The 27,717-nt window shown below is 45.9% G+C and overlaps 1 protein-coding gene across 4 annotated transcripts in view; it reads right to left on the bottom strand.

Annotated features, from left to right (window-relative positions):
* Positions 1 to 10,084: 10,084 nt before the first annotated feature.
* LOC138246356 (transient receptor potential cation channel subfamily M member 4-like) overlaps positions 10,085 to 27,717 on the bottom strand; it is a 250,945-nt gene continuing 233,312 nt past the window's right edge. For all 4 annotated transcript variants that reach the window (XM_069200879.1, XM_069200878.1, XM_069200877.1 and 1 more), the window contains exons 21-25: positions 27,436 to 27,617; positions 22,171 to 22,303; positions 21,829 to 21,901; positions 14,871 to 14,964; positions 10,085 to 13,915 (exon numbers count right to left, since the gene is read on the bottom strand). In XM_069200879.1, coding sequence (XP_069056980.1) covers positions 13,902 to 13,915; positions 14,871 to 14,964; positions 21,829 to 21,901; positions 22,171 to 22,303; positions 27,436 to 27,617 — 496 coding nt within the window. In that variant the 3' untranslated portion in view covers positions 10,085 to 13,901. The remainder of the gene's footprint in view (positions 13,916 to 14,870; positions 14,965 to 21,828; positions 21,902 to 22,170; positions 22,304 to 27,435; positions 27,618 to 27,717) is intronic.

Genomic DNA, 27,717 nt, shown 5'->3' with positions numbered 1-27,717 from the left:
CCAGTTTAGACCCAGCCATGTGCAAATCAGTCTTGACCCTGTTCCCTCATGGGAACAGTCCAGCCCGAACTGCCAAGCCAGGTCCTCCCTGGGCCGGAAACAAGCATCCTGGGACCGGTTTCAGGGTTTCAGCACTCCGTCCATCATCCTTTTGTGTTGCTATGCTTGGCAAAGGAAACAGTGGACTGGGAAGTGGACAGAGTAATTACCAGTGGCTGCGATTAGTTCAAGCATTCAACCCTTTAGTTTTTTGTTTACTTCAGTGACAATCAAGTATTACTGCAGAACATGTACACACATTTCACTTTATTAATTGCCCCTCAAAATATTTATTGTACCCATTGCATCCTAATCTGCAGGATGAATCTAAGCTTTGAAGCTGCAGACCAAGATGGTTTGCAGCTTCACAAAATGCAGTAATGTAAAGCATGCGTGAGGGGATGGAGTGGAGCAGACTCTGCCCCCCAGGGTTAGTCAGAGCCTCTACTCTGAGTCCAAGTCTTCCTCGTCACAATCATTGCTTGATGAAGTGGATTCCTGCAATTAAGTGCTTGATTTGTTCTTGACCAGGGGGAGGTGGTAAGGTCTAATTGAGGGCTGCTTCACTTTACAGATTGGAGGACTATGGGAGGACCACAATGACTACAGCCTCCCGTCCCACCCGCACACAAGAGCTGCAACAAGAGTGGTCTCCTGATCCCGCTGCAGGGACACCTACAAATAACTGTCTGATTAGCTCCAGGCCAGAAGGAGAGGGTAAGGTCCAATTGAGGGCAGCTGGACTCTGCTGGGTGGAGGGCAGCAGGACGACCACAACAACCACAGTCCTCTGCAGACTGCAGGCCCACCCTCACACCGGCACCGCTACATCAATGGTCTTCTGAACCCATGGCTCTGGAGTCCAGGAGAGCCTCGGCCCAGGGTGGGTCCATCAGAGGCCAGAAGAAGCCTGGCTAGGTTTGATTTCTAGATCTGAGGTACAGAGTTTAACTTTGTATATTTTTTTATCTAGTTAATCCTTGCCAATCATTATGAGGAAATATAAAGCTAGTTTTTCTCGTAACACCTGTACAGGTGGGATAAACACTATTCAGCCACCTTTATTTAGGGACACTGGAATTTTGCAGCGGGGGAGGTCACAATTATGAGGGAGCGTTGACTAAAATATGCAGCAAGAAAAGGCAAATTATGTGACATAATATGGCTAATATTGTAGTAGAATTATTTCATTATGTTGTCATTTTTACAATTGGTGATACTGTCTGGGCGTACATTGCACCTCAATCATACTGAATTAACACCTCAAGATGGCAATAAGCAACAGAAAGGTGACCAGTGAGCCTTTGCAAAGATCCTAGCACTGCACAGCAACATGAGTTGCTGCGTTTCAAGTAACTTTTGAACTGTTTGAGCTAGAAACAAACTTTTTTTCGTTAAAATCTGTAGATTATGTAGTCTGTTTTCAGTCAAGAACTCGCTCCCCCACGTCCGCAGCACCACCTTGCTGTGTCCGTGTCCCTGACCCCCACTAACGCTGCTGCTAGCGTGTTCGAGGCCCGTCTAGTGGCTTCTGGTAAGCTTTGTGCCGTTTTCTGTATTTTGTGACTGTATTCTGTGCCCTGCTTAAATCTGCCTTTTGGCCCCATTTGCGTCGCTAGACTCGTGTGCATTGTGCCGTTTTCGCCGTATTTGTGACTGTATTCTGTGCCTTGCTTATTTGCACCTTTTTGCTCCATTTTGCCTCTATTTGTGTTTTTGCTTTCATTTGTGCCTTTTTAACCGCTTTTCGCCCCTTGGGCGCTCCCCCTTGCCACTTTCCCCTGCCGCTGCCTCCCTGCGGCCCGCCCCCCTCGCGCCCCCATTCGCCGCTCCCTCCCACCTCCCAGCTGCTCCTCCCTCCCCCCTCCCTTCTTAATGGCTGGCGCTGCACGTCAAGGGTGAGTAACTCTGACCTGTTTTCGGTCAAGAACTCGCTCCCCCACGTCCGCAGCACCACCTTGCTGTGTCCGTGTCCCTGACCCCCACCCACGCTGCTGCTAGCGTGTTCGAGGCCCGTCTAGTGGCTTCTGGTAAGCTTTGTGCCGTTTTCTGTATTTTGTGACTGTATTCTGTGCCCTGCTTAAATCTGCCTTTTGGCCCCATTTGCGCCAGAGGCAAGTCCGTCTGCGTCCGTCCGCGCCTGGACCGCGCCCAGCGCCACCCCCCCAGGTCCGCACGCCCCCCGCACCACCAGACGTAGATACTCGGCCAACTAACTCAGCACCCTCAACCCCAGCCGCTCCACAACATGTTTCCAGTCATCTCCAAAGAACACCAAGGGACCCTTCTCCTGCCTCGCCTGCAACTTCACCTGCGACTGAACAAGGAAACCTGCCACCACCGCAACAAACCACCTCCACTGCATACTCCTCAACACACGCTCCGCACGCAAGCACGCCATCGAGCTCTGGGACCTGCTCGACACCACCGCCCCAGACGTAGCCTTCCTGACCGAAACCTGGTGGAACGACTCCTCAGCACCTGACATCGCCATAGCCATCCCGGACGGCTACAAGATCACCAGAAGAGATCGCCCCAACGGAATCGAGGGAGGAATAGCCATCGCCCACAAATCCACCCTCAAAATCCACACCCACAAGGACGACACTCAAGACCGCCGAACACCCATACTTCTGGATCCACACTGACCCCAACACCACCCTCAGGGGAACGCTCGTCTACCGACCCCCAGGACCACGAGCACCCTTCTGCGACTCCATCGCCAACCTCACGAGCATCCACGCGCTCACCTTTACGGACTACATCCTCCTTGGAGACCTCAATTTCCACGACGCCAACACCACATCCCTGTTCGACAACCTCTCCAACCGCGGCCTCAGACAACTGGTCAACACACCCACCCACATCGCCGGACACACGCTCGATCCGATCTTCTCTGCAAGCAACCACGTCACCTTTAGCCACACCACCGAACTCCACTGGACCGACCACCACTGCATCCACTTCACATTCAAGAAGCACATCGAACACCACTGCACCCAACTACCACCCCACCGCCGCTGGAGCAAAGTCACCGAAGACCAACTGACCAGCACCATCGCACAGAACCCGCCCACCGACTCCACCAACCCAGACACCGCCGCTCTCAACCTACGACAGTGGATCAACGACTGCACCAACACCCTTGCACCACTCAAGAGGTCCACCGACAACCAAGGAAAGAAAAAAGCCGCCTGGTTCACTGACGAACTCCTCACCTCCAAACGCACCTGCCAGAAACTAAAGAAGAAATGGCTCCTCGAACACACTCCCGACAGCCTAACAGCCCACAAGGAGGCCACCCGCAAGCACCACCAGCTAATCCGACTCGCCAAACGTTCCCACTTCACGGAACGCCTGAACAACAACGCACACAACAGCAAAGAACTCTTCTGCATCGTGAAAGAGCTTTCCAACCCCCAGCGCCAACGTCAACAACATCCCACCATCCGAAGAACTCTGCGATGCCCTGTCCACCTTCTTCTATCAGAAGATCACCGACATCCACGACAGCCTCAACACCACGCCTCCGTCAGACCCCACCCCCTACAACTCCACCTGCGCCAACCGCTACACCACCTGGACCCACGTAGACGACGCTGAAACTTGCAAGATCATGAACTCCATCCATTCAGGATCCCCTTCAGACCCATGCCCCCACCAAGTCCACAACAAAGCCGACTCTACCATCGCCCCCCAACTTCGAAAGGTCATCAACTTATCCTTCGAAACTGTGACTTTTCTGGACAGCTGGAAGCACGCCGAAATCCACGCCCTCCTCAAGAAACCCAAGGCAGACCCCAACGACCTCAAAAACTTCCACCCGATCTCCCTCCTCCCCTTCCCGGCGAAGGTCATCAAGAAGATCGTCAACGCTCAGCTCACCCACCACCTCGAGGACAACTCCATCCTGGACCCCTCCCAGTCCGGTTTCAGACGCAACCACAGCACCGAGACTGGTCTCCTCGCCGCCACAGATGGCATCAGACAGCAAATGGACAACAACGAAACATCAGCCCTCATCCTCCTGGACCTTTCCGCAGCCTTCAACACGGTTTGCCACCGCACCCTACTAACACGCCTCCACGAAGCCGGAATACAAGAAAAAGCCCTCAACTGGATCTCCTCCTTTCTCTCCGGCAGAACCCAGAGAGTCCGACTCCCACCCTTCCGCTCCGAAGCCACCAACATCATCTGCTGCGTACCCCAAGGCTCCTCTCTAAGCCCGACGCTGTTCAACGTCTACATGGCCCCCCTCGCACAACTGGCCCGTCAGCACAACCTCAACATTCTCTCCTACGCCGACGACACCCAGCTCATCCGCTCCCTCACCAAAGACCCACACACCGCCAAAGCCAACCTCCACGAGGGAATGAAGTCCATCGCCGAGTGGATGAGAAATAGCCGCCTGAAGTTGAACTCCGACAAGACGGAGGTCCTCATCCTCGGACGCACCCCCTCGACCTGGGATGACTCCTAGTGGCCCACCGCGCTGGGACCCCCTCCAACGCCAGCCAACCACGCACGCAACCTGGGATTCGTCCTCGACTCCGCCCCCACCATGTTACAATTACAAGTGTTCTCCCCTCCTGTAACAAGTTTTTGCATGGGAAAGTTCTTAAAATGTGCAACGTGATTAAAATACAGTTGGTGATTCTGTTTTTCATGTTATAATATTGCGTTTATGGCACTAACTGCAGGATAAAACTAGTTTTACTAACACTGTCTCTACTTGATGAAGAGGTGTACTCCTACAGAAACACACACCCCTAGCTTTCTTATGGAGAAGAAAATGGCTCTTGTGAATGCCTCATGGTCAGATACAAGTCTACTTTCCCAAAACAGATCCCTTTTCTAATTGTTTTAACCAAACCTATTAGACCACAAAACAACTCCCTTCTTACCCACCTTCCTTTTTGATACTAAGCTTCAAAGAGACTCATGAGCCCAGAGAAAGAAGTGTTAGCCAGACCAGGACTAGAAATGGAAGACCAGGACTCGGGCAAATTGATAAAGGTTCCCGGTAAGTAATAATCCTTACTCTACACCCCACATTAATATCCTTACTATAGTTTGTATAACTCATCACATTAATATCGAGGATGACATACGAAGTCAAAGTTCAAACTTAATTATTTGTGATATAATAAAAATGAGCTGTTACTTTAGGTTTGTGATCATGTATTTTAATAGCACTTTAAAGTGGCCTTGATTGCATAAATGCCATTACAATAAAATAAATATAATCACACATAGAAATGTGAAGGGAACATTGTAGATCTTTTTTTTACTTCCTGGAAATCATATACGTGTTTTCAAATGTTAACATGTAATTGGTTTAAGAAGTGACTCCACTCCTGAAACGGGGGGTATTTAGAATATGGTAGATTTGAAACATCTTCCAAAAGTTGTTGGCTTTTCAGGTCACCTCATTTAGGATGGATACCCATGACTGTTCACTGAGACCTGAACAATCTCCATATCAAACCCTAAATATCCACATCGTTAGTCATCTAGTGCCTGCCACCAGAGAGAGATAAATTAAAATATACAACCAAAAACTTAATTTCAATGGGGTTTGGAGTGGCAATGACACATACAGTAATACAGATATTACAGGTTGCAGAATTTATCAGGGGAGGTATTATCCACTCATTCCAAGTTACTGAGGTCAGAATGAGGTTATACTTATGGTCAACATGATAGACACCTTTTTCACTTCTTTTTGATCAATTTTCCATAGGCCTTTTCCTTATTGTGGAAGAGTTAGAGTTACACAATTTGGTTTGCACTCAGTCTGGTATTTGTGAAGTTATTACTTGTCCTACGAAAGACATTAGCCGTATTTTGCCTTGGTGTCACTACTGATGTGACTGATGAGGATGTTGTGATCTACTCAGAGCCAACTTCACAGCATCAGTTTCGATGGGCTTAGTGAAAGCGACTGCAGGCTTTGTTGGATGCCATCTTTATTATGAGAATAGAGACTGTCCCCTTCTGTTTCCAAGATAATCCAGACATACTTGATGAACCGCTCATTGGATTTCCCGGAATGCAGGCAGACATTTTGAAGTTGAAATTTTTTGCCACCAGACTCCTAGATGGAATGGTTCACTCTCCTTTTTGGCACACATGAGATGTGTGGGAGTGGTGATCTATCAACTGTTTTTTTCGCTAAAATAGTGAATGGAATTTGCAGTTGTAGTAATGAAAGGTTGAATCATTTACATGGGCCCTACCTAAATATTGTCTTTCCTTATCAGGACATTTAAGTGATTTCCCTGAGGAAAGCATTTTTCCCTTTTATCTTTTTATTTTTATATCCGTATTGGAGAGATGGCACTGATGAGACATATTCCTGAGCCAAGAATGGTGAGAGGGATCCTGAGGCCAAAACTGTGAATCCCAATCCTGGAATAACAATAGTGGCTATTTTAGATCTCTCTGTAACTTTAGATACTCACTCACATTGCATTCTGTTAAGGCGTCTAGCGAAGAGTGGCATCGGCAGGTCTGCCCTACAGTGGCTAAGGTTCCATATTAGAGTGCCCTTGGGCATGTGCGACTGCTTTTTTGCCTGCAGGGCACTCTAGTATTATAGAAGTGGACATATATAAAGGTGGTGCACAGCACTACAACACCTGAAGACACCCCATCAAAGGGCAAGGAGGATGCCACAGGGACTCTCTGGGCATGTCTTTTCAGGTGGGTGAGGTGGGTGAACTTAGTCACTGCTCATGCCTACAGGAGGATCTCCTTCCCCCTTCCCCCTACAAACAGAAGTCAGTTTTTGCCTTCATATTGAAAGACTTAGGGGCATATTTATACTCTGTTTGCGCCGAATGTGCGTAACAAAAATTTGACGCATATTCAGCGCAAACCTTGCCCCATATTTATACTTTGACGCCCGACCCCGTGGACGTCAAAAAACCTCCATGTGCGTCATTTTTTGGATGCAGGAATCTGCTTTGCGTTAATGACATGCAAGGTAGGCGTTCCCGCCCAAAAAATTACTTTAAGGCCTGTGCGCCTCATTTATACACCTGTGTCATTTTGACGCACAGGTGGAGGCGGGCCTCAAAAAACGGCACCCAGCCTGATGTGTGCGATTTTTTAACGCCTGGGTGAGGGAAGGCGTTAAGGGACCTGTGGGCTCACTTCCATGGTCTCTGACCATGAAAGCAGCCCAGAGGTGCCCTTCCCTGCCCCCAGGGACACCCCCTGCCACCCTCGCCCACCCCTGGAGGACACCCATGGATGGGGGGGACCCATCCCAGGTAAGTACAGGTAAGTTGAGGTAAGTATTAATTCTTTTTTTTGAAAGTGGCATAGGGGGGCCTAAATTGGGCCCCCCTACATGCCACTGTGCCCAATGGCCATGCCCAGGGGACAAAAGTCCCCTTGGCATGGCCATTGGGGAAGGGGGCATGACTCCTGTCTTTGCTAAGACAGGAGTCATTTTAATGGGGGTTGTGTGCCAAAAAATGGCACAAGTCCTGTTTGAGCCATGATTTTTGCCTCAAACCTGACTTGCACCATTTTTTTACGCACAACCCCCATTTTCCCCTATACCGGGGCTGCCTGGTTTGAGCCATTTTTTTTTTACTCTGACCAGCCCGCAGCACTGGCTAACGTCAATCCTTAAATATGGCGCCCGCATGGCGCATAGGAATGGCGTTAGCCAGCGGTACATTTTTTGACGCAAACCAGCGCTGGCGCTGGTTTGCGTCAAAAAGTATAAATATGGCCCTGAGCGTCTGCCTCAAACAGCTGGTCTACCTGAAACTAATGCACTGTTCCCAGTGCAGGCCCGGCTTTGTATCTGCGTAGAGAACAGTGCATTTATTTCAACACGGAGCTTTGTCCGAGTGTGCACCCAGCGCACAGACTTAGGTATTTGCTGCAGCACAGAGTGGGACAGTGTACCATATCTATAAGGCCCCTTCCTTGTTAGAGCCTGTTACAACCAGGCAAGACCTTCGTAGAGAACCTATGCCTCCTGACCTTCATTCTAAATTGATTGTTCCCATAAGCACTTTTCCTCCCTCAAATCATCTCACCTAATCGTTAAATTCTCTAAACTCCATTAGCCATATAAACTCCATAGAACAACTACTCTGGCAGCCTGTATCTAGGAAACGCTTGGGCCTACTCCTCGGCTGATTCTGATGGAATATTGACATCATCTACCATGGCTATGTTGTGGGATGCCCCTCTGTTTATATAAAGGGTGAATCCGAAGAGCGTTTACCGGGGCATGGTAGCGAGTTGCTCTGTGGTGCTCCTTGGTGGATTCTATAGAGCATATTCCCTGGATGCCTGCATCCTGTGATGCCTATATCCTGTGATACCTGCATCCTATGATGCCTGCGTCCTGTGATTCGAGCTAAATGTCTGTGACTCCTGCTTGGACACTATGGAACAAGTCTACCATGGCTGTGTGGAACCAGTGCACTGTGGTTTCTTCCTACAGCTCTGCATACCTGTGGGTTACTGCTGTCTCTCCTCGGTGGACTCATCAAGTCATTTGCCAAGGTTTCCTGCATCCAATGTATAGCTGCAGGATGTTTACCATTCGCTCCTTATTCGACTACATAGTCCATCATCCTGTGTCTAGTGAATGCCGTGTCACGCCTGGGTGGACAATATCAATCATATGTTTTGGTTCACTGTTTCCAGGGCATGACGTGGGTCGCTTCTGAAGCACTCCTCAAATGAATAATTTGTCCAACTACTATGGCCAACTATAACCAGCTCAAGCTTGTGGGTTGCCCCCGGATGGACTATTAAAAATATTACCATGGCTGTTTATATCCAGTGTGTGTATGGGGTAGCCTCCTATTGCTTCTGGGTCTAAACAGCATTTACAATGGCTTCCTGAAACCCACTGCATTTCTGCAGGATGCTCTGTTGTCAGTCCAGGGTGGAGCCCATGCACTCCTAAAGATGGTAGGCAAGTCTGCATGCACAGGTATTCCTAGCGCTACTTTATTTCACTCCACGAGCAAGTGCAGATACAAAGTTTCAGCAACACAAATACATTCCACCACCACTCATACATGGCCAAAACACTTAGCCATAGCTCACACTCATAACTGCTCCCTTTCAACCAGACAACATCAAATTACTACAAAGCAAGTGTCCTATCCCTCACTTCTCTTCCCTCATTTTCATGCTTGAGCCCAGCACTCAATATCAAGGGACTCGCACAGAACACCAAAATGCTTCCCATAGGCCCATACAGCAATTCAGCACTTTGCTGGTGGTGGTAGGAAGCTGCCATCCAACTATGGGAGGTAGGTACTTGGCGCAACTTTCTGTACAACAAAGGGGCGGATGTCCAGCCTCATCATAAGTAAAGCTGATGCCCCTGGCATACATACTCGCTATGCCTGGTGAAGTAGAGCTGCAGCTGTGTGTACCCTCTGCCTCCCCGGGAGCGCCGATCAGGATATTTTGTTGGGCCCGGGACGGAGCATACGTTTTAGGCGTCCATCGCGGCCGCCATCTTAGCCACGCCGCCTTAGGTCTTCCGTTATGATTTTCAGAAATAATGAAGATATTTATTTAGCCCTGTTAACAATTATTCTGTAACAATCCATCTGCTCTACTGAACTTTCCCTCTCGGTAACAAGAGACACATGGGTGAAATAGCGCCTATAAGTCATTACTAATATTCTAAAATGAAGATCAAGTTACTGAAAATGAAGTAAGTGGAAGAACATCATACGTTCTTGATATGGTCTACAAAAGGCATTTGCTTAGAGACAACTAAAAGCTATCCGGTAATTGAGACCTAAAACAAGGCTATTGCTTTTTAATGTGACCTTGTTTTACAAATAGAGAAAAGATGTAAATTGTGTGGTTCTGTTACTGAGAATGATGTTAGTGGAAAGGAAATTGGCAATGTATGTGGTACCTCGGATAGCACACATGACACTTGGTGGAAGACTGCTTGTGTTTTTAATGTTCAAACAGCAGCACTTTTTTCTTGGTGAACACACCAGCAGGACATCTGACATGGTAAACAGAAGAAATCACACACTTATTTCCTTATAGACAAACTACATTTTATTTTAAAATATTCCATATTAAAAATATTTCTAATGACATTAAATGTAAACAGATATTTCAACTCTTCCCCTTCCACCCCTCAGAAAAATATTTTTAGCCCTGTGTATCAAAAGTTACAGATGCAAACCCCACGGCCACCGCACACAGTGGTTGTTGCTCCAGTAAACTGTTCCAGTGTTTATAGTTTACTATTTGGGTGGAAACTTATTTAGGTCCATTGTGCTTACACTGTAAGCACCGCATCACAGAGATCCATTAAGGAGAATGTTCATGTGCAAGATATTCATGAGAGCCAAATATGAGGTAGCCAAAGGAACGGCTAACGTAAATGAGGCCAGGAAATTAAGAGTACTGTCCATCAAAGATACTTGTCCACTCATTGCTATACATTTCCAAAGGAGAGTTGATCAGGCATGAAGCTGCCCTTATGGTGGGACTTAGAGAATATTAGCTAATATAGCCTTAGAACCTGCTGTAGCGGGCTCTACCGGCCATTAAAGGCCCGCTCCCACGTTATAGGCCCGAGCTGTTGCTGTGAACAAAGAGAACATTGGAATGTTGGCGCTCCGGGCTTTTACCAGCCAGTAAAAGCCCGGAGCACTCGATTGTCTCAAATGGAGCTGCCAACATTCCAATGTTCTAATGGGGCATGGCGGAAGAAGCAGAGGAGCGCGAGACAGCCCATGCAAAATGTAGAGGAAGGGTGATTGAAAAGAGAGAAGGAAGTTAAAGAAGAGTAAAAGACCAAGAGCCTGATTTAGATATTGGCAGAGGAGTTACTCTGGCAAATCGGTGATGGATGTCCTGTCCACCGAAAAATAAATCCAATAGGACATAATGGGGTTTATATTTTGGCGGACAGGATATCCATCACCATTGTGACAGAGTAGCCCGTCCGCCAATATCTAAATCAGGCCCTGAGAGTTGTGCTTAATTAGTAGCAATGTGTACAGAAATATGTGCCTGAGAACAGCGAAGGGGTGAAGAAAGGCCTCCCTTTGCTGCCCTCTGTGACACTGTGAAACAGGTGCTCTCTGGAGTCCCTCCAACTGTTACCTTCTGTTTGCCTGTCCAAATAGTCAATACACATCGAAGAGTCTGTATACAACATATGTTTTCTGTTTTATAGTGTTGTGGTCAGTATGACTTTCCTAGCATGCCCTTCATTTTTGCTCTGTTTACTGAAAGACAGCAGTCCTCTGTTTTTGGTGGGCAAAGGACAGACTGGTTTGTTGGGATCCAGGGGCTTCGGTTTGAATGCCTGAGACATGGCGCGATATGATGAGAAAGGAGACTGACAGAACGGCAGTCCATGCTTCTGACATTGAATAAGAACTGCTTTCACATGTTGGGCCTACCTTTTTTGATTGGTGGCCAACAGACTGTCATCTCTCCCCTGTAGACATTTCATCAAAACTTAACGACACTAACCACTAACCCCAGGGGGCACTGTAAGTCGAACAGACTAGTGAGAATATTATCTTACATTTGGTCAGCCTTACCCCAAACATAATGCATGTAGGCAATTATGTTTTGGTATTTATATAGCGCAAACTTAACTGTGAAGCAACAGAGTTCTGTACATTACATGAAGGATCGGGAGATGCTTTACAAGATAATGTACATTAAATGGGGATTACACTAATACATCTGACGTACATTTAGGCATAGGGAGAATAAGTGATTTGCCATCACATGCCGTTGAGTCTACTGCAGAAGCCACTATTCTAATCTGGGTCTCCAGAGTCCAAGGGCATCAGCACAAGCCACAAGGCCACATCTGCTCATTCTTCTGGAATTCAGATAAAAGTAACCAGACATCATTACATTTTCTTGGAAAGATTTGATAGCCTGCGAGTGAGGCAGTGTAGGGGAGTCACAATCAAAGAGTCTTTCATAGCTGGATTTGTAAACAAATGGCCCAATAACCCCCAATCTGTGAATGAGAGCACTAAGAAAGAATGATAGGAGCACAGCAGGTGAGGGAAAACTGCTTTATAAACGAGATGGGGTAGATTTAGGGAAAAGAAGAACAATGCTGGCATAGTAGCGGGGATAGGCATGTGATAGAAGGAAAACGGATTGAAGGAACTGCAGAGAGATGGATGGCAGACAGGAAGGTGTGGATGAGTGAGGTCTTGCAGTTCTCCTAGCAACTAGAACCAGTGCTCATAAGACCTCAATGTTTATAGACAAAATCTTCTCCAGTCCTGCAGTTCTCAGAACGTGGTGAAAGGTGTGCATGTGACAACGGGGAGACGTGTGCATTGATCCAAAGTGCAGGCTACCTTGGCTTTTATCCATGGAGTCTTCTCTGCGGACACAACTTCTTGCAAATGTTTATATCTGCTTACTATCATGTGGGTCCGAGTGTCTGGCTTCCTGGTCTCATTCACAAGTGTCCTGCCCCTTCAGCGTGGGTTGCTGGATTCCACAGAAGCGCATTGATCTTTGGTTGACATTGTGTGGGTGGCATACAGTACCGTCAACATGGGGTGCAGAAATGGCCAGAAGAATGGTGATTTTTGCAAGGCATAGAGCAGGTACAGACTCTCCGGCATACTCACTGTAGTGAGTGGCATACCATAGTTTTACTGTGGGTTGCTGGGATCGGCAGAATAATAATTATCTTTGGTTGGTATGAGAAGATCTCTGACCTCCTCACCACGTTTATTGGCCTACAACACATTCTGCACAGGCTGCTCAAATGAATCAAAGTTGTGTTGAGGTTTGGTTGGCGATAGCCTTGGTCCCTAGATCATTTATGCTAATGAGAGATGTACCATCCGGTAAAGATTGCTGGAAAGGGCAAAAGAAGTTGAGACCGATAGCCTCTGGGCACATCTCTGTGTTCCTGGCCGCTCTGCATCTTCTGCACAGGTTGCAGGAATAGACAGAAGAGCATTGTTTCTTTAGCAAGGGCTGCAGCAATGAACAGAACATTGGAGATTGGTTGCCACTGGGCATGTCTATGGATTCCTCACCCCAATGACAGATGTACAGTGCCTTCAGCATGGGCTTCAGCAATGAACTGAACATTGGTTGCCACTAGGGAAATCTCTAGACTCCTTGCATCAGTAATAAATATACAGTAGTTTCATCACTGGTTCCAGAAATGGACAGAAGAACTTCGGTGTTTTGTTGCTATTGGTCAGATCTCTGGATTCCTCAGCCTAGCTGCAGGTTACAAAGGCTTCGACAGGGGCTGCGGGAATGATCAGAACATTTGGTCGTTGGGTGACAATGAACAAATCGCTGGTCTCCTCGAAGCAGTACAAGGTGTACAGTGGCTCCCGCGCTGGTTCCAGGAATGGAGATAACATTTGTAATTGGTTACCAGTAGACAGGTTTCTCGACTCTGTTGCACACGAAGCAGGTGCACTATCAGTGCATGCAACAGAAAGATCTGTTCTGTCTTTGGTAACAAACAGACATATAGCAGGTTTGCTTCCTCTTCTGTTAAAGTCGTGAACATTGGAAACCAGATGGGGGTTTGTTGTGCTCGTTAAGCCCTTCCTAGTTCACAAGTTGGTCCCTTTGAAAAATAAGGACAAGGGCAGTCTGTGCAAATGAGAAAGGGGTAATAAGGAATGTGTATGCACCACACCTTGCATTTCGTCCACTGATGTTCCATATGTAAGGTTTAGTGGCTCACACGCTAGCCCATGGGCGTTGTGGTGCATGTAAGTTGCAGGAAACTCCAGGCCAACCCCAGGGCCGTCAGATTCTTCTTAGGGATGTTGTTCTTGGAAAGACTGCTGTAGATTCCCTCAGAAAAGAGAGCACTACTACTTCTTCCAGTCTGCAAAAGAAAAGAATAAAAAAAAAAAGCCTTACTCATTGGGCAAAGCAAGACAGTCTGCTAGCAGCACACCCCTCCTCACCACTTCTCTCAGAATCAGTCTGTGCCCAGATACCCTCTTAAGCTGACCCAATGAAGACATGACCCCTTCACACCTGAATGTCCTTGTAACACTTCATCTTCTTCTGCACACACATACCATGGACTGCCCAAACTCTGTATGGTCATCAACTGCAGACAGACTCTACATACCAGAAAGTCCTGCTATAAACCCCATATATTTCCACAAGACCTGGTCTAGCCAGGCCTGAAAGCTAGATGACACCTTTTCAACTCCTGTAGTCTGACTTGCACACCTGCATCATGAGGTAGCACCCACTTCCTGCAGGCACAGACTTTCTACATCTGAATGCCCATATACTAACCCTTCATCTCCAGAAGATGTCACCCCTCTCGCACCAGGAAGACGAGGTGCCAACTCCATTAACTAATGTACTGCAGACATGGTCCCTTCTAGACATACATAGCAAGGCACTCGCATCACGTCCTGCAGGAATGGAGGAACGCCTTTGTGGCCAAAATCCCTGCCTCATCCCCAGCAGATATAACTTCTTCCTAACCTGCATGTCCTAGTATAACCTCTTCATCTCCAGAAGCCATGGTATTACCAACCTTGATTCAGTGCCTGCAGGTAACGCTGCCTCCTAGATGCACTAGCCTTCCTGTCCTATGACTAAGAGGTGCTCTGTCTACATCAGATGCTGTCTTACACCAGGCTCACCCACTCCTCAGTGCCAAATAGTTTAAAAATTGTCAATTTCTTGGCTCCCTACCTGGGGTTAATATATCACTTTCTGCGTGCTACCTAGATGCTTGCACCCGGGGGTCATAAAAATGAGCTGTTTGGATATAAACAGGAAAAGGTGCAAATAATGCCATTCAAGTCCACTCTTACCTTTCCTCAAGGTTGGTACAGGCCCACCTTTAACCAGATCACTCTGTGACAGGGCATCCACCATCCAGGAGAGGGCGTCGGTGCAATATTGAAGCTGAAAGAGAAGAAAGAGTGTAGACGGAGTGAGTTTACCGCATGCAATGTTTTGCAATTAGCACAGTACATTGTGAAGACTGCGCTACTAGCTCACTGGCAATCTTCAAATCCGAACTAAAAGCGCTCGCACTGAGACTACCTGTCTACCTCGATTTTATATTACACTTTTTTGAGCCCGTTTCTCATTATTTAGCACTGTGCTAACTTATAATTCTTATTTTAGGCTCTATTTCTAATGTAAAGTGCTCTAATATCTTAAAGTAATGTCAGCGCTATACAAAACTGCATACAATTAATAAATGAAAATAAAAAAAACTCAAAAGTACTTTTGGTAAGCATTTTCACATGTCTATTCGTTTACAGTCTACTATTACGCATGTTTAATTTCTTATGTCTGTGTGTAGCCCAGAAAGTTATGACTCTCTCTTGTTCCCAGAAGTACTTGAAAAATGTCACAATTTCGTAAATTTTGCTTCTGAAATTAGATGACAGCCTCAGAATGTAGATTTACGATTATTCTGTGCGCCTCGAGTCCTTTATTTGCAATTCGTGTGGCTGTTGTGAAAAACAGCCCTAGAGAGGTGGAGGCTTCCATACAAAGAAGGGTCACGGGAGACACATATCCTGGGAAGAGATTTTTAATCTTCGACTGTGGATAAAAACTCACGTCACGGAGTAGAATGGGCACCCCTTGCGGACCCACGTGGAGCGCTTAAAACGTGCGCTCGGTCCCCCCACAAGGCTGGGTATATCACATGGCGGGCAGAAGCCACGTTTGTTGTATTCGAAAGCACATCCTTGAACCTGGGAACACTGAACCAAACTGCCAAAAACAAGACCGCAGCAGAGACAAGGCGCTAACAAGAAGGAGAGTCTGGGCCCGGAAAGCGGCAAGGTTTTGAGCTAGTTTTGAGCACACATCCAAGATGGCGGCGTGCTGTACGCTCTTATTACCTGCATCTACGATGCAAATCTCACGCCGATATTTGGTGTTTTGGCTGACCCTGGAGTGCACTGTCTGCAGGCTCCACATCTTTTTCTCTGCTTCCAGTGGCAGCAGCCTGTGTTACTTTGACAACAGATTTCTGTAAAGTGACCGGGGAAGGAGGTATTGCCTGAGGAGAGGAGGCAGTCTTTCCAATGTATTGCTTCTGGTAAAGGTGCTGCCTTTCACATATTTTGCAGTTCTTAAAGGCATTTCATTTCTTTACACTGGCAGCCTTGTGAGCCTGTTCTCAGGCAATTACATATACTTTGAGTAATATATTTAAGCTCCAAATTAACAGTAACTTTTCATAAATACATACAACTATGTTGAATTCAGAAATGAAGTTGTGTTACATACTTCTACTAAAAGGAAGCAAACAAGGTCTACACCTCCTACTAAATCTAAAATGATTTGAGTCACAGGAAGAATCAAAGGTGAACATTTTTAGAAGTTCAAGATATTCGTACAAACACTGACTCTATTGCCCTGACATTCAACATCTTCAAAGAGACTTAGCAGGTCTGTCAATTCAAGTCTCTGATGAAGAGATCAACAATTTGTGATGAAACGACTCCCATAGCTCATTTTGCACCTTCTCAAGTTACACAAGTTGAGCCTATGAAACAATTGCTTCTGGATCAAGAAAACAGAAATCACCAGTATAATCAGCACATTTGTAACTTTCCGGAGTGTTTTGCAGGTCAGAACTGCACAAGCCTTCTTATACCACTGTTATTGAAATTAACATTTTCTGAGAAATGTGAAATAGGTAAGGCCCATCGCATATCATCATATGGTAAACCTAACCAGTCTAAAGTGTTCCATCATCATCTCTCATTATGATACACAAAGTGCTCCGGGAAATTTACTCAATAATGATAGAAGGCAATTTAAGATATATATCCATAAGGACTTTGTGAAAGAAACTGAGTCTATACGTGAACAGTTTTCTGATCTGCCTCATAGACATTGTGATCCAGGCTTCAAGTACGGACTGTTTGACTCTTCAGTCATGAGAATATGGAACAATGATATCTCTAAGTCTCTTTCGTCACCTCCAAACCTGGTTGCTTACTTGGATCTTCATACACCAGTTGTGATGGATTCACACGCTTCTGTAATGAACACATGAGGTTTAGTGATATCACTTTTATAACCAGTTTTAATTTGCTCAGCAGATACTATGGTGCTCTAGCTCCACTTGGATTGTGCCTTTGTTGTCTCAATATTTCATTTAATGTTTTCTTCCCTTAGGGATGTTTCTGTTTTGTCTTGTTTGTTAATATATATGGGCTACATCCAATTCTCATCTACTTTCTCTACCTCCAGTCTTCCAACTTCCTCTTTTTCTTTTGATATGGCACATAATAAAGCCTTATAGAGGGCTATACTGGCCATTAAAGGCCCGCTCCAGCGTTAAAGGCCGAAGGCGAGGGCCTTTAACAAGGGAGCCGGACTTTAGTGCCGGTATAGTCCAGGTACAGAGGGCTATAAGGCTATTAGAACATTCCGCCACTAAAGGGCAGCATGTTCTAATACAGTGGTTCCCAACCTTTTGACTTCTGTGGACCCCCAATTTATCAGTACTGGAACCCGGGGACCCCTAATGAATCATTATTGGAATCCGGAACCCCCCCCAATGAGTCATTACTGCAAGCTGGAGATCTAATCTGTTAGTTTTATTACATTACCTAAGCAGTCACTGACCCCCTGAGGAGGCTTCACGGATGCCAAGTGGTCTCCGGACCACAGGTTGGGAACCACTGTTCTAATAAATAAAACAAAGGCTTCACAGAGTCCGAGGGGATTCAAGTCTCCTCTGGCTCCGTGAGGCCTTTGTGCACAGCAAAAGCTTTGAAAGAAAACATTTAAACCAAAAGAGCCTCCCCTTATTAAAATCAGTGGTGTAGTAAAACCTATCCAACCGCTGCATCACTGCCCTGTGCCGATTCCCGGTAATAATGCTGCATGAATTATATGCACACTTTTCCAAGTCGCAGCTCAACATATCTTCTCCAGAGACACTTCTGCAAACAAAGTAGTTTAGTTGGAAACTCCCCTAGTTGAGTGCACCCTGGTATTCTCTCTGGGCAGCTTGCTAGTCTTTGAGTGGCAGAACTGGACTGCAGCTGAAACTCATTGAGCGATAGTTACCATTGTGACTGAAGCACCCTTACCAGTGTGTCCATCCGAGTCCAACAGTTGGTCAGTTCTCATGATTTGTTTACTGCGATGTAAGTAGAATTTGAGATATCATTTGATAACTAGCATATGAATAGCTCTCTCAGCTGGTGAAGTTGGATTTGGGAAGAGTCTGAAATATTATTGGATCACTGAGGCAAAATCTGAAAGAATCTTGGGAATAAATCCATGGATTGGTTGTGAGAAGTACTAAATTGCCTGTGAGGCGCAAGAAGGTTCTCCTCTACCCTCCTGGTTGGAGTGAGTGCTAGTAACAAGGCAACCTGAAATGTGAAAAATATGAGCAGTGCTCTGTGAATGGGTTTGAATGAACTCTTCATGAGTTAAAACAGAACTATGTTAGTCCAGGGAAGGAGCCCTTACTGGAGCAAAACGGTGAATAATTCATTTATGAACTGTGTGATGATTCTCCAAGAGCAGAAAGAGAAAAAATGTGATGAGCATCTATATATTGATATTGCTGTAAGACGTACCTAAATGGATGCATGTACCCACCCTGACTGAGCTAGCGAGAGGCGATAGGGTAGTTATTTGCCAGATTATGATAGTAAAGGATGTATGTTTTGTAGGAGGCTGGCTTAGTTTATGGTGTACACCTATGGTGTGGCACCCTACACTGAGTCCAGGCAACCCTTAGTGATAGTGAATAGGTGTCCAGATAGCAGAAACTACTAAGGGTAGCTGAGGCGACCAGCTAAAGCTTATCCAGGAGTAATGTAAAGCAGACCAGCAGTGGTTCCAGTGGCCAGGAGCAGAAGATGTCTTGCAAAGAGTTCCTTGGAGAGTCTTGCTCAACTAATCTGAAGACATACCCCGAAGGAGCTCTTAAGTAACCCTAAAAGGTGGTTGGTCACGCTCTGAAGTGACCCACCATCAGAGGGGGCCAGGGACGTCATCTACCGGGCCTAAACAGTAAGATGCTCCCAGGTGCCTCTTCCGATCTTGTTTCCCAGATGACAAAATCAAGTGGTCACCTGGCAGAGCTCTGTGCGCCTCCCTATGGGAGGAGCTGGACAGGGAGGTGGTCACTCACCTGTCCTTTGTGTAGTTTTGTACCAGAGTGGGAACCGGGGTTCCTGTACTGGTGCAAACTGGTTTATGCAAGGAGGGCACTAAATGTACCCTTCAAAGTAGTCTGGTGGTGCTCAGAGGCCACCCCTACCCCAGCCCAGAGACACCAATTTCTAATAAAGACGTGGTCACACCTCTATCCTACAGGAAATCCTTTATTCTGCCTTCCCCTGCCCGTGTTAAGCTAAGCAGCAGGGGGGCAGAAAAAGTGTTGGGGGTTGGCAGCAGCATGGGCTTCCATGCAGACCCTGCATGCAGACCCTGCAAGGCTGTACAGGCAGACATGAGGGAACCCCTAGGGGTCATGCAGCTAACACTGGAATTGGTGTAGTTGCATGATTCCAACATGTTTGATGCCAAACATGCCTAGGTTCAGTGAAACCATTATGTAGTTGGACCACTCGTGTTGATCAGTGTCCACTACATACCTTAAGATGGCGTCCCTGCACTTACAAATCCCAGGGAGTGGAGTCTGGGGTTTGTAGGACCATCTCTGATCATGCAGGGGTGCCCTCACACTTAGAACCATGCACCCTGCCCCTTGGCTAAAGGGCCTACCGTGGGGGTGACTTATAAGGTCAAGTGCAGTGACCTTGATATAAGCCAAACCTTATATCTGGGGTGAAATGTGCATACACCATTTTGCACAGGCTGCAATGGCTGGCCTGCAGTCATAGTTTGCATGGGCCCTCATGGGTGGCACAATACATGCTGCAGCCCATGGGGGACCCCTGATGTATCAATGCCCTAGGTACCTAAGTACCATATACTAGGGACTTACATGGGTGTACCAGTATGCCAATTGTGGGGTGTAAAAGTTACCTAACAACTAAATTTAGGGGAGAGAGCACTGACACTGGGGTCCTGGTTGGCAGGACCCCAGTGTACTATGGTCTAAACACACTGACACCAGGGGTTAACTATGCCAGAAAGGTGCTAATTTCCTACAGAGGACCACCCCGCAAGGAAGGGAGGGGCAGAACGGTTTCATGCCTCAGTTACATTTGAAAGGGTCACACCTACTACACTTACAAAGGAATTGGATACCAGCTGTCTGTCACCCTTGACCTCCTGGAGCCTGGGCAGGGGAAGAAAGTGGAAAGAAGGAAGTTTCTATACCAGGTATGGGGGTGGACTTGAAGTTCTCCCCCCACTTCAAAGGGTGGCACCTGGTATAAATACTGAGCATCCTGAGCCACTCATCAGAACACCGCTGGACCCATGGACATTACACAAGAAGGACTGGCTTGTTCTCCCAGAGGTGTGCCCGGCTTCTTTAGGCCAGCTGTGCTTCCCAGTGGACTGTCTTGCTACTTCAGGCCTGCCTTGCTCTCTGAGAAGAAAGACTACTGGTCCTGCTCCCTTCATCTCAGGTTAACCTTGGTGACTCCAAGGGCCAGTTGGATGACCTCCTGTTTTGAGCAACAAGGACACAACAAGCGCCAGAGGTCTCCTGCAACTGCCCAGCTGACCTAATGCAACTGGGCCTGCCTGGTCCTACACCTCGATCTGCTTGAGCCCTGCTTGCCTCTCCTGGAGTACGGTCTTGATCCCCAAGTGATGCCTCTAAAGATTCTGGACCCTTTGCTGGCATCAGTTGAGCTCCTCCTGTGAAATCCTGAAGTTCTGAACTCTGCAAAACGGACTTTGAGAAGGTAACTTTTTCAGCTGTACTAACCCAGTTCCTGTATCCGTGCCACACTCCATTGTGGTCTGCCTTAACTTGGAATGTTGTCGTTGTTTAGTGCAACCAGATACCCACAATTAGCGCTTTCTGCTTTTTGGTGCTGTTTTTGCTTACACCTTTGAAATTGCATATATGCGGTTCCACTGACTGTATTTTTGTTGTTTTGCTCTCAATTTATTTATTTCTTACATTTTACTCTATTTTTCTAAACTGGTGTGACATATCATTTGGGCTGTGTTTTAACTTTATTGCTGTTTGTATGTTGCATAAATACTTAACACAGTGCCTCTAAGTTAAACCTGACTGCTTTGATGCCAAGCAACCAAAGGGTTAAGCATGCGTTAATTTAGTGATTTCTGTGGTTCACCATGACAAGGATTGTGGTTGTTGCTTGAGAAGGATTTTCCCCTCTCAATCAAAAACACAGTTTCTTACAGTAACAAAAGTCATCCGATTTGTAGAAGAAATGGTAAACTCAACAGTACTCCATTGGAGGAAATTCCTGTATTATACCATCTATGTGATAGAGAACATAACAGGTGTAAATTATTTTTCCTTATCTGGGCTTCGTTTTAATTTAATGGTCTTAGTTTACTACCTATCAGCATATATGTTATCAATCAGTTTCATGAATACATACAAATGATATGCTCTTTACTATTTTAGAAGGTTGTCTCTATAACTACTTATGCTTGAGGTACTGCACCTCCTACGTAACATTATTAGAATGAGTGACATGCCCCTGTTGAAGGCATAGACACTGTGTGATTCTAGAGACAAGTTCCCTCATTGAAGCCAGAGAACTCCTGGGTCACCGGGGTGTGGCCCCTCCTTCCCTGGTCATTTAACAATACTCCTTTAGGTGCAGCTATTTCTGCCTCAGAACTCTTTCAATGGACTTAGTGTTCTTGTACCTGATGCTCTAGGTTTCTTAGACGTCGGTCGTGCTCCTTCGTCTCCGATAGATGCCTCAAGGCAATGTCCACCCTGCAAAGACAGGAAAACATTGCTTGATCACTGCCTGATGTTCTTTTTGACAATGCCATCACACTAGAAAGTGTTATGCCAGCATCCTGCTGTGGCCACGGGATGCAAGTATTTGCACATGACCGTTAGGTCAAGAATAAACAGTTCTGTGAGTCAGCAGCATTGTAGGCCTGAAAGTTGTCACTCATGCTGCAGTGAGAATGGGGAGTTATGCATGCCTTATACTTGCTGAACTCACGCTCTCTCTCCACCCACGACTCAAACCTTACTTTTGTGACGTCCGCCTGAGTCGCTCTGTGTTGCTGTCCCTATTCAGCTTGGCCACGTTTAGCAGGTAATTCTCTTTCTGGACGGCCTCCCATGTAAGCAAGCGGCTGTCCTGGGGTTCTTCCAGTGTCAACACTGTGGACAAAAAGATGAGCAACATGGCTGTTAAGAACATGTAAAGTGGATCTGGGGTAACAGTGCCTCTGCCCCTAAAAAACAGCCCACGATATCCCATCATCTAGTGCTCACTACAATGTCGGTTACCTCCGCTAGTTCCTTTTCAGGGGTAGGGTCCATTCCTCTATCCCCTAATTCACCAGGACTGAAGATCAAATGTTTTAACAACTCTTTTGATGTTCAGTATCTCCTCATAATAGAGAGGAACAAACAAAATGCATACTGCTTTCACTATCTCTGCATTTCTCGTCTAGGTGAGAAAGGGGAGCCTCAACGATAAGGGACTTTCCAACGTGTTGCAGGGAAGAAGCACCATTCTGGTTCCCCTATATATGTGGCATTTATGACGTCTCAAGATACCTGGCAGAATTCTGTGCAGCATTGAATACCTTGAATGGACATGTGGTAACATTTTTGTACCCCTGCACAATTATCCATAACTGCACTAAAGTCTCATGCACAAATGTAAACTAAAGGGAATAGTGTCACTCCCAGGAAATATATTACAAAAACATGGTAATTTACCAAACAACTGAAGCATTTTCAAAACTTTTAAATAACATTTACTTCTCTATTGTAACCACATGTAGTGACTATTTACATTGGATTGCCAGACTGCTCTTACCTTTCCAGAGACTGCATCCCTCGCTTCATCCAACACTGTGAGCCAATTACAATAAGCATCCTCCTCCACTATGTGTTTAGCCAACTTCCCAATACCCACTATCAGAGGTGAAATCAGACCTATTACAGCAACCTTTGCAAATCAAGATTCATGCCAACTTCATGTACTTTGACAATGATTCAAAATATCCTCTGATGAAAAACCAATCATATATATCATAAAAGGGTGCTCAAATAACTGCTGCTCTGCTTATGCACATCACACCTCTATCAAATATATATATATATATATATATTAATCCCAAAAGGTCCAATTAAGGCGCACTTTCTTAATCTCGGTGCCTGTGCGAGGGAAGGACCTTTCTCTTAATTTATCTTCACACCAGCTTGACACTTCTGTCAATGACGCGGCACTCACAGGATTTCTCAAATCTATATTTAATGGATAAAATGATACCAAACAAACACCAACACGTTTCAACCTTCACGGTCTTGATCACGGTACATACACACATAGGCAAACTTAACTTCAGATTTCCTCTTCCTAATTGAAACATGTTTGAATTCTCTAACGCAGCCTGCTGGCTTAAACCTTTTAGTTCTCCCTGGTTACAATATATTGACAGACGACAGGGAACAAAACACTGCTGTTGCGGTGGTACTAATTTTCAGAAGCAAGTTGCAGTGTCTTACAATTTCCATAACAAAATCTGAGTCATTTGAATTCCTCTTAGCTGCCTGGATAATTTCTCCTAACACACTGACATACTTTCATTTAGCACTCACCCTGCAGTTGCCCACAAAGCTTCAATTAAAGGCTTCACTAATTTTGTAACCAAACGAAAATACTAAAGGCCAAAATATTTACCTAAGTGATTTTAATATCAATTGGATTCATCCGTCAGATAGCCCTGCTCAGACACTAAAATGATATTCTCTCAGAACAAACTCATTCAATTCTGCAAAGAGAAAAGTCTAGAGCTGGTAATTCACCAGGGACACAGGAAAAACTGAGTCGGCCTAATCGAGGTGGATTAGTCTGATCACTTATTAGTTCTACTTCTCACATGCTCTTCCACCGTCCGTCCTAAGCACACTCACCTTATGTCACTGTAAGGAAAACAGCCAATTAAAATGTATTTCTGATCTCAAGTGGTCAATGGAACTTAATAACATAAAAGATACTTCTAGGTCTAAAGATCTAGATTTTTCAGCTACAACAGAACTGTTCTAAATACAATAGACTTAATCACACCTGCCAAAGAAGCAAAAGGCTATATAAACTAAAAGAAAAACTTGGTTCTCTGATGTACTCTTTAACATGTGATCTCATCTAGGGCTAGATTCATTCAATCAAGAATTAACAATGCTTTAAACCGGCACAAGGACGTTTCCAATCTGGAGGGACTCAATGTGGTTGCCCCTAGGCAATCCATCTATCCCAATTAGAAAGCAAATGTATGTATAGATCTGTCACAAAACAAATACACATTATATAGAAGTCTAACTGAAGTTTGACTCTTTACCTCAAACATCCTCATTAGCTCAAGAGATAAGAACCCTGGACTAGCTTCACAGTTTTGACTGAGAACCGTCTTGAAAAGATAATTAAAAAACGACCTTCTACTAAGGAGGTACTGTTCTTGCTGTCTTCATCAAAAGCAATTTTAAGTTATTCAGTAGTTTATGGTGCAGCCTTAGAAATGTGTCCCTGGGTCCTAATATAATGGCTCACTATTGGCCTATTACTAATTTGCAGTAGCTGGGTGATCTTTTAGAAAGAACATGGAGTCACACAACTTATCAATCACACTGAGAAGAATAACCTCCTAGCACCTTATCAATCAGGGATCTGATGATGTACAGAGTCTGCCACATGCAAGATTTTGTGCGACATTAATTGTTTTCTAGATGGTACTGCATGTGCAATCATTCTGTTATACTCGTCTGCAGCCTTTGAATTGGTTGGCTATAATAGGCTCCCTGGGGTTATGAAGCCACCCATGGGTAGACATGGTGAAGTGTTGAGATGGTTCTCATCTTTGTTTACTAATCGCAAACAGCTAGTGAGATTGAGCAATTTCACTCCAAAGGTGGCATAAGTAGCCTACATTGTTCATCAGACTTAAATATTGGCTTCTATATTATTCCCTTTATACATGTAACCACTTTGTGTTTTGACAGAAGGAACAGGTGTTGAAATCCAATAGTATGTACATAATACACAAATGTATTTGAAAATCTCATCCGCCAAAGACATCATCTCATTGAGAAAACTGCTTAATGATGCTCCAGTGCTGGATGGCAGGTAATCTTTTAGAGCCTAATGTTGAAAAAATAGAATTTATTTCGCCCTCAAGATTTGAATTTCAAAATGCGTTGGCCATCACATTTTCACAGAGTGAGTGAAGGGATGGATAAGTCCTCTGCTTGGTAATGGACACACAACCCTGCCCTGAATGCCCAACTATACTACTGACTCGATCCCTAATACGGATTTTTGTTGTCGTGGCAAGCGCTGACACATATGTGTGCAGCATGACACAGGCCTGTCTCATGGACTGCAGTGTTTTGGGACCCTCACAGTAGTGGAAGGCTACTGCCTTCACCAGTTGTTAATCAGCATGAGTGCAGTGGTGGCAGCATACTGTGCAGTAACCAGCAGTAGTGGAAAGGTCCTTTTTAAACTGCGTCACTGGAGTGAGACCTATAGGCGCACTCACCTTTTTAAAAGTTTGGCTGCTGTGTGATTAACTCATCCTTGCCCTACATCAGTTAGATATAAGGTGCTGTGAAGCGCAGGAGTAGTGACTGCACTCAATGGATGTGTGCCTGGGAAGGGTGCAATGTAGGGATAGAGCAGCGTGTTGCAGTACAGGCATGGTGAGTGCATGTACTGGGTCATATGTGTCCTTGGGAAAAGTGCAATACATGAAGGGAAAAGTGTTGTGCAGTGGGCACATGGTGAATGTGTTTTGCTAGCAGTGTGCGTATGTGCGGGCACAATGCATGGAGGTAACAGTACTGAATAGTGTGTGTACTGCGTCCATACACTGAGTGCAAATGTGCATGCACTGGTACATTACATGGAGAACCCTGGGTTCCATTTTGGGAAACCCAGGACTGCCTGGTGAAGACATGAGTAGAGGAATCCCCTGGACAGATTTGTGTATTGCTACATTCTTGTGAGCTGGGCAAACTTCAATTGAAGTAGAACCCCAACAAAAAACTTCAAAGACCCTAAGTCACATTTGGTGTCTAGAAATGGACTAAAATGATCACCTGCCAATCAACCAGACGGGTTATGTGAAGAAGGAAAGCTCTGCAAGACTTCTGCCTGTGACTAGGACTGGGGGCCAAGGCCTGCTAGTCTCCTTGCTGGATGAGGGGATATCATCAGGGAAACCAAGACCACCTGCTCTGGAGCCTGTTTGCTAGGACCAATGTGCCCAGTGAGGAAGAGGAGAGTACATGAGGAAACGAAGTCCCGTGGGGAGCCCTGCCAAGAGGACTTCTTGTGCGAGATGTAAGATGACAGCTGTGCACTGAACGGGTCTTTGCCCATGTACAGGATCAGGTCGGCAACCCCTGGGAAGCTAGTGATTTTGCAGTGCACTTGTTTCATTCAGATCTCATTGTAGGCAGTACCCTGCTCTGCATCTCTAGGATGGCCTTACGTTAAGCTCATCATTAAGGTACTGTGGACTCTCCAAGAGCAGCACTAGCACCATATGTGATAAGTTTGTTTCAATTCTCTAATTCTACAGAAATATTCGCCCCTCCCCTCTCAATGGAATATATGCCATACAGGGGCAGCTTCTTTGCTATGGCGAAGGAGCGTCGCCCCCCTGGCCAAGAGCCATGAGATGAAAAATGAAACAATAGTTTTCTATCGTTTCCTTTTTCATCTGCTGGCTCATCCAGCACTACAGGGGAGGGGCAGGGCTGGGCCATGGAGTGGGTGGGGGGGGGGGGGTAGAGTGCACTAAGTGACATGTGTTTGGCCGGCGGTCTGGGGTCGAGCAAACACACATGCGTACGAAGGTTTCTCCAACACAGCGGTATACACAGCCGGACTGGAGAGACAGCACAGACCCCACGCTTGTGTCTGAGTGGCACTGACTGCCGCTCAGACCAATTGTGATGCTGCTTTCATGCTGGGGAGCCTGTGATGGTGTCCCAGTAAATGCTGGGACACCACATGGAAGGAAGAGGAGCGTGAGGAGGCAGGAGACGGAGACAGCGGTAAGGTACTTATTTAAAAAAAAAAAAATTATTTTCCCCCCTCCGTCTCCATCCCCTTCACCCCTCTGTCACCTCACCCTGAGATTTTTGACTACCACCGCTGATGTCATATATTGTAGACGCTAGAATGAGTGGTATTTGACTATTTCCATTTTCCCCTAGATGGCTTCAGTAATATCCCTCTGCCAGAACCCAGGAGAAGATGTCAAGGCGCTACTCACTGAAGTGTCTGATCTTCATGGACTCTACTTTGCGGATCTTGCGTTTGATGAAGGTGTGGATGTGGCTAATTATGATGAAGGGAGGTGCCATTGCTGGTCGGTTGTGGTACTCCACGATCAGATTGTAACGCTGAAATTTCCAGTAGATGTCACTGTTCCCTTGAACCTTCGAGAATGTGTAACTGTTACAAGAAATAAAGGAAATTGTTGCAATCACTACACAAGCGGTAAAGAATGAAAGATATTAAGGAAAATATGTTGTGCTAAAAAATAACCTATAGT

This window comes from Pleurodeles waltl, chromosome 7, assembly GCF_031143425.1.
Source record: "Pleurodeles waltl isolate 20211129_DDA chromosome 7, aPleWal1.hap1.20221129, whole genome shotgun sequence".
In the NCBI taxonomy this organism is placed as follows: domain Eukaryota; kingdom Metazoa; phylum Chordata; class Amphibia; order Caudata; family Salamandridae; genus Pleurodeles; species Pleurodeles waltl.
Note: the sequence above shows the minus strand (reverse complement) of the source record. Positions and strands in the feature narration are given on the sequence as shown.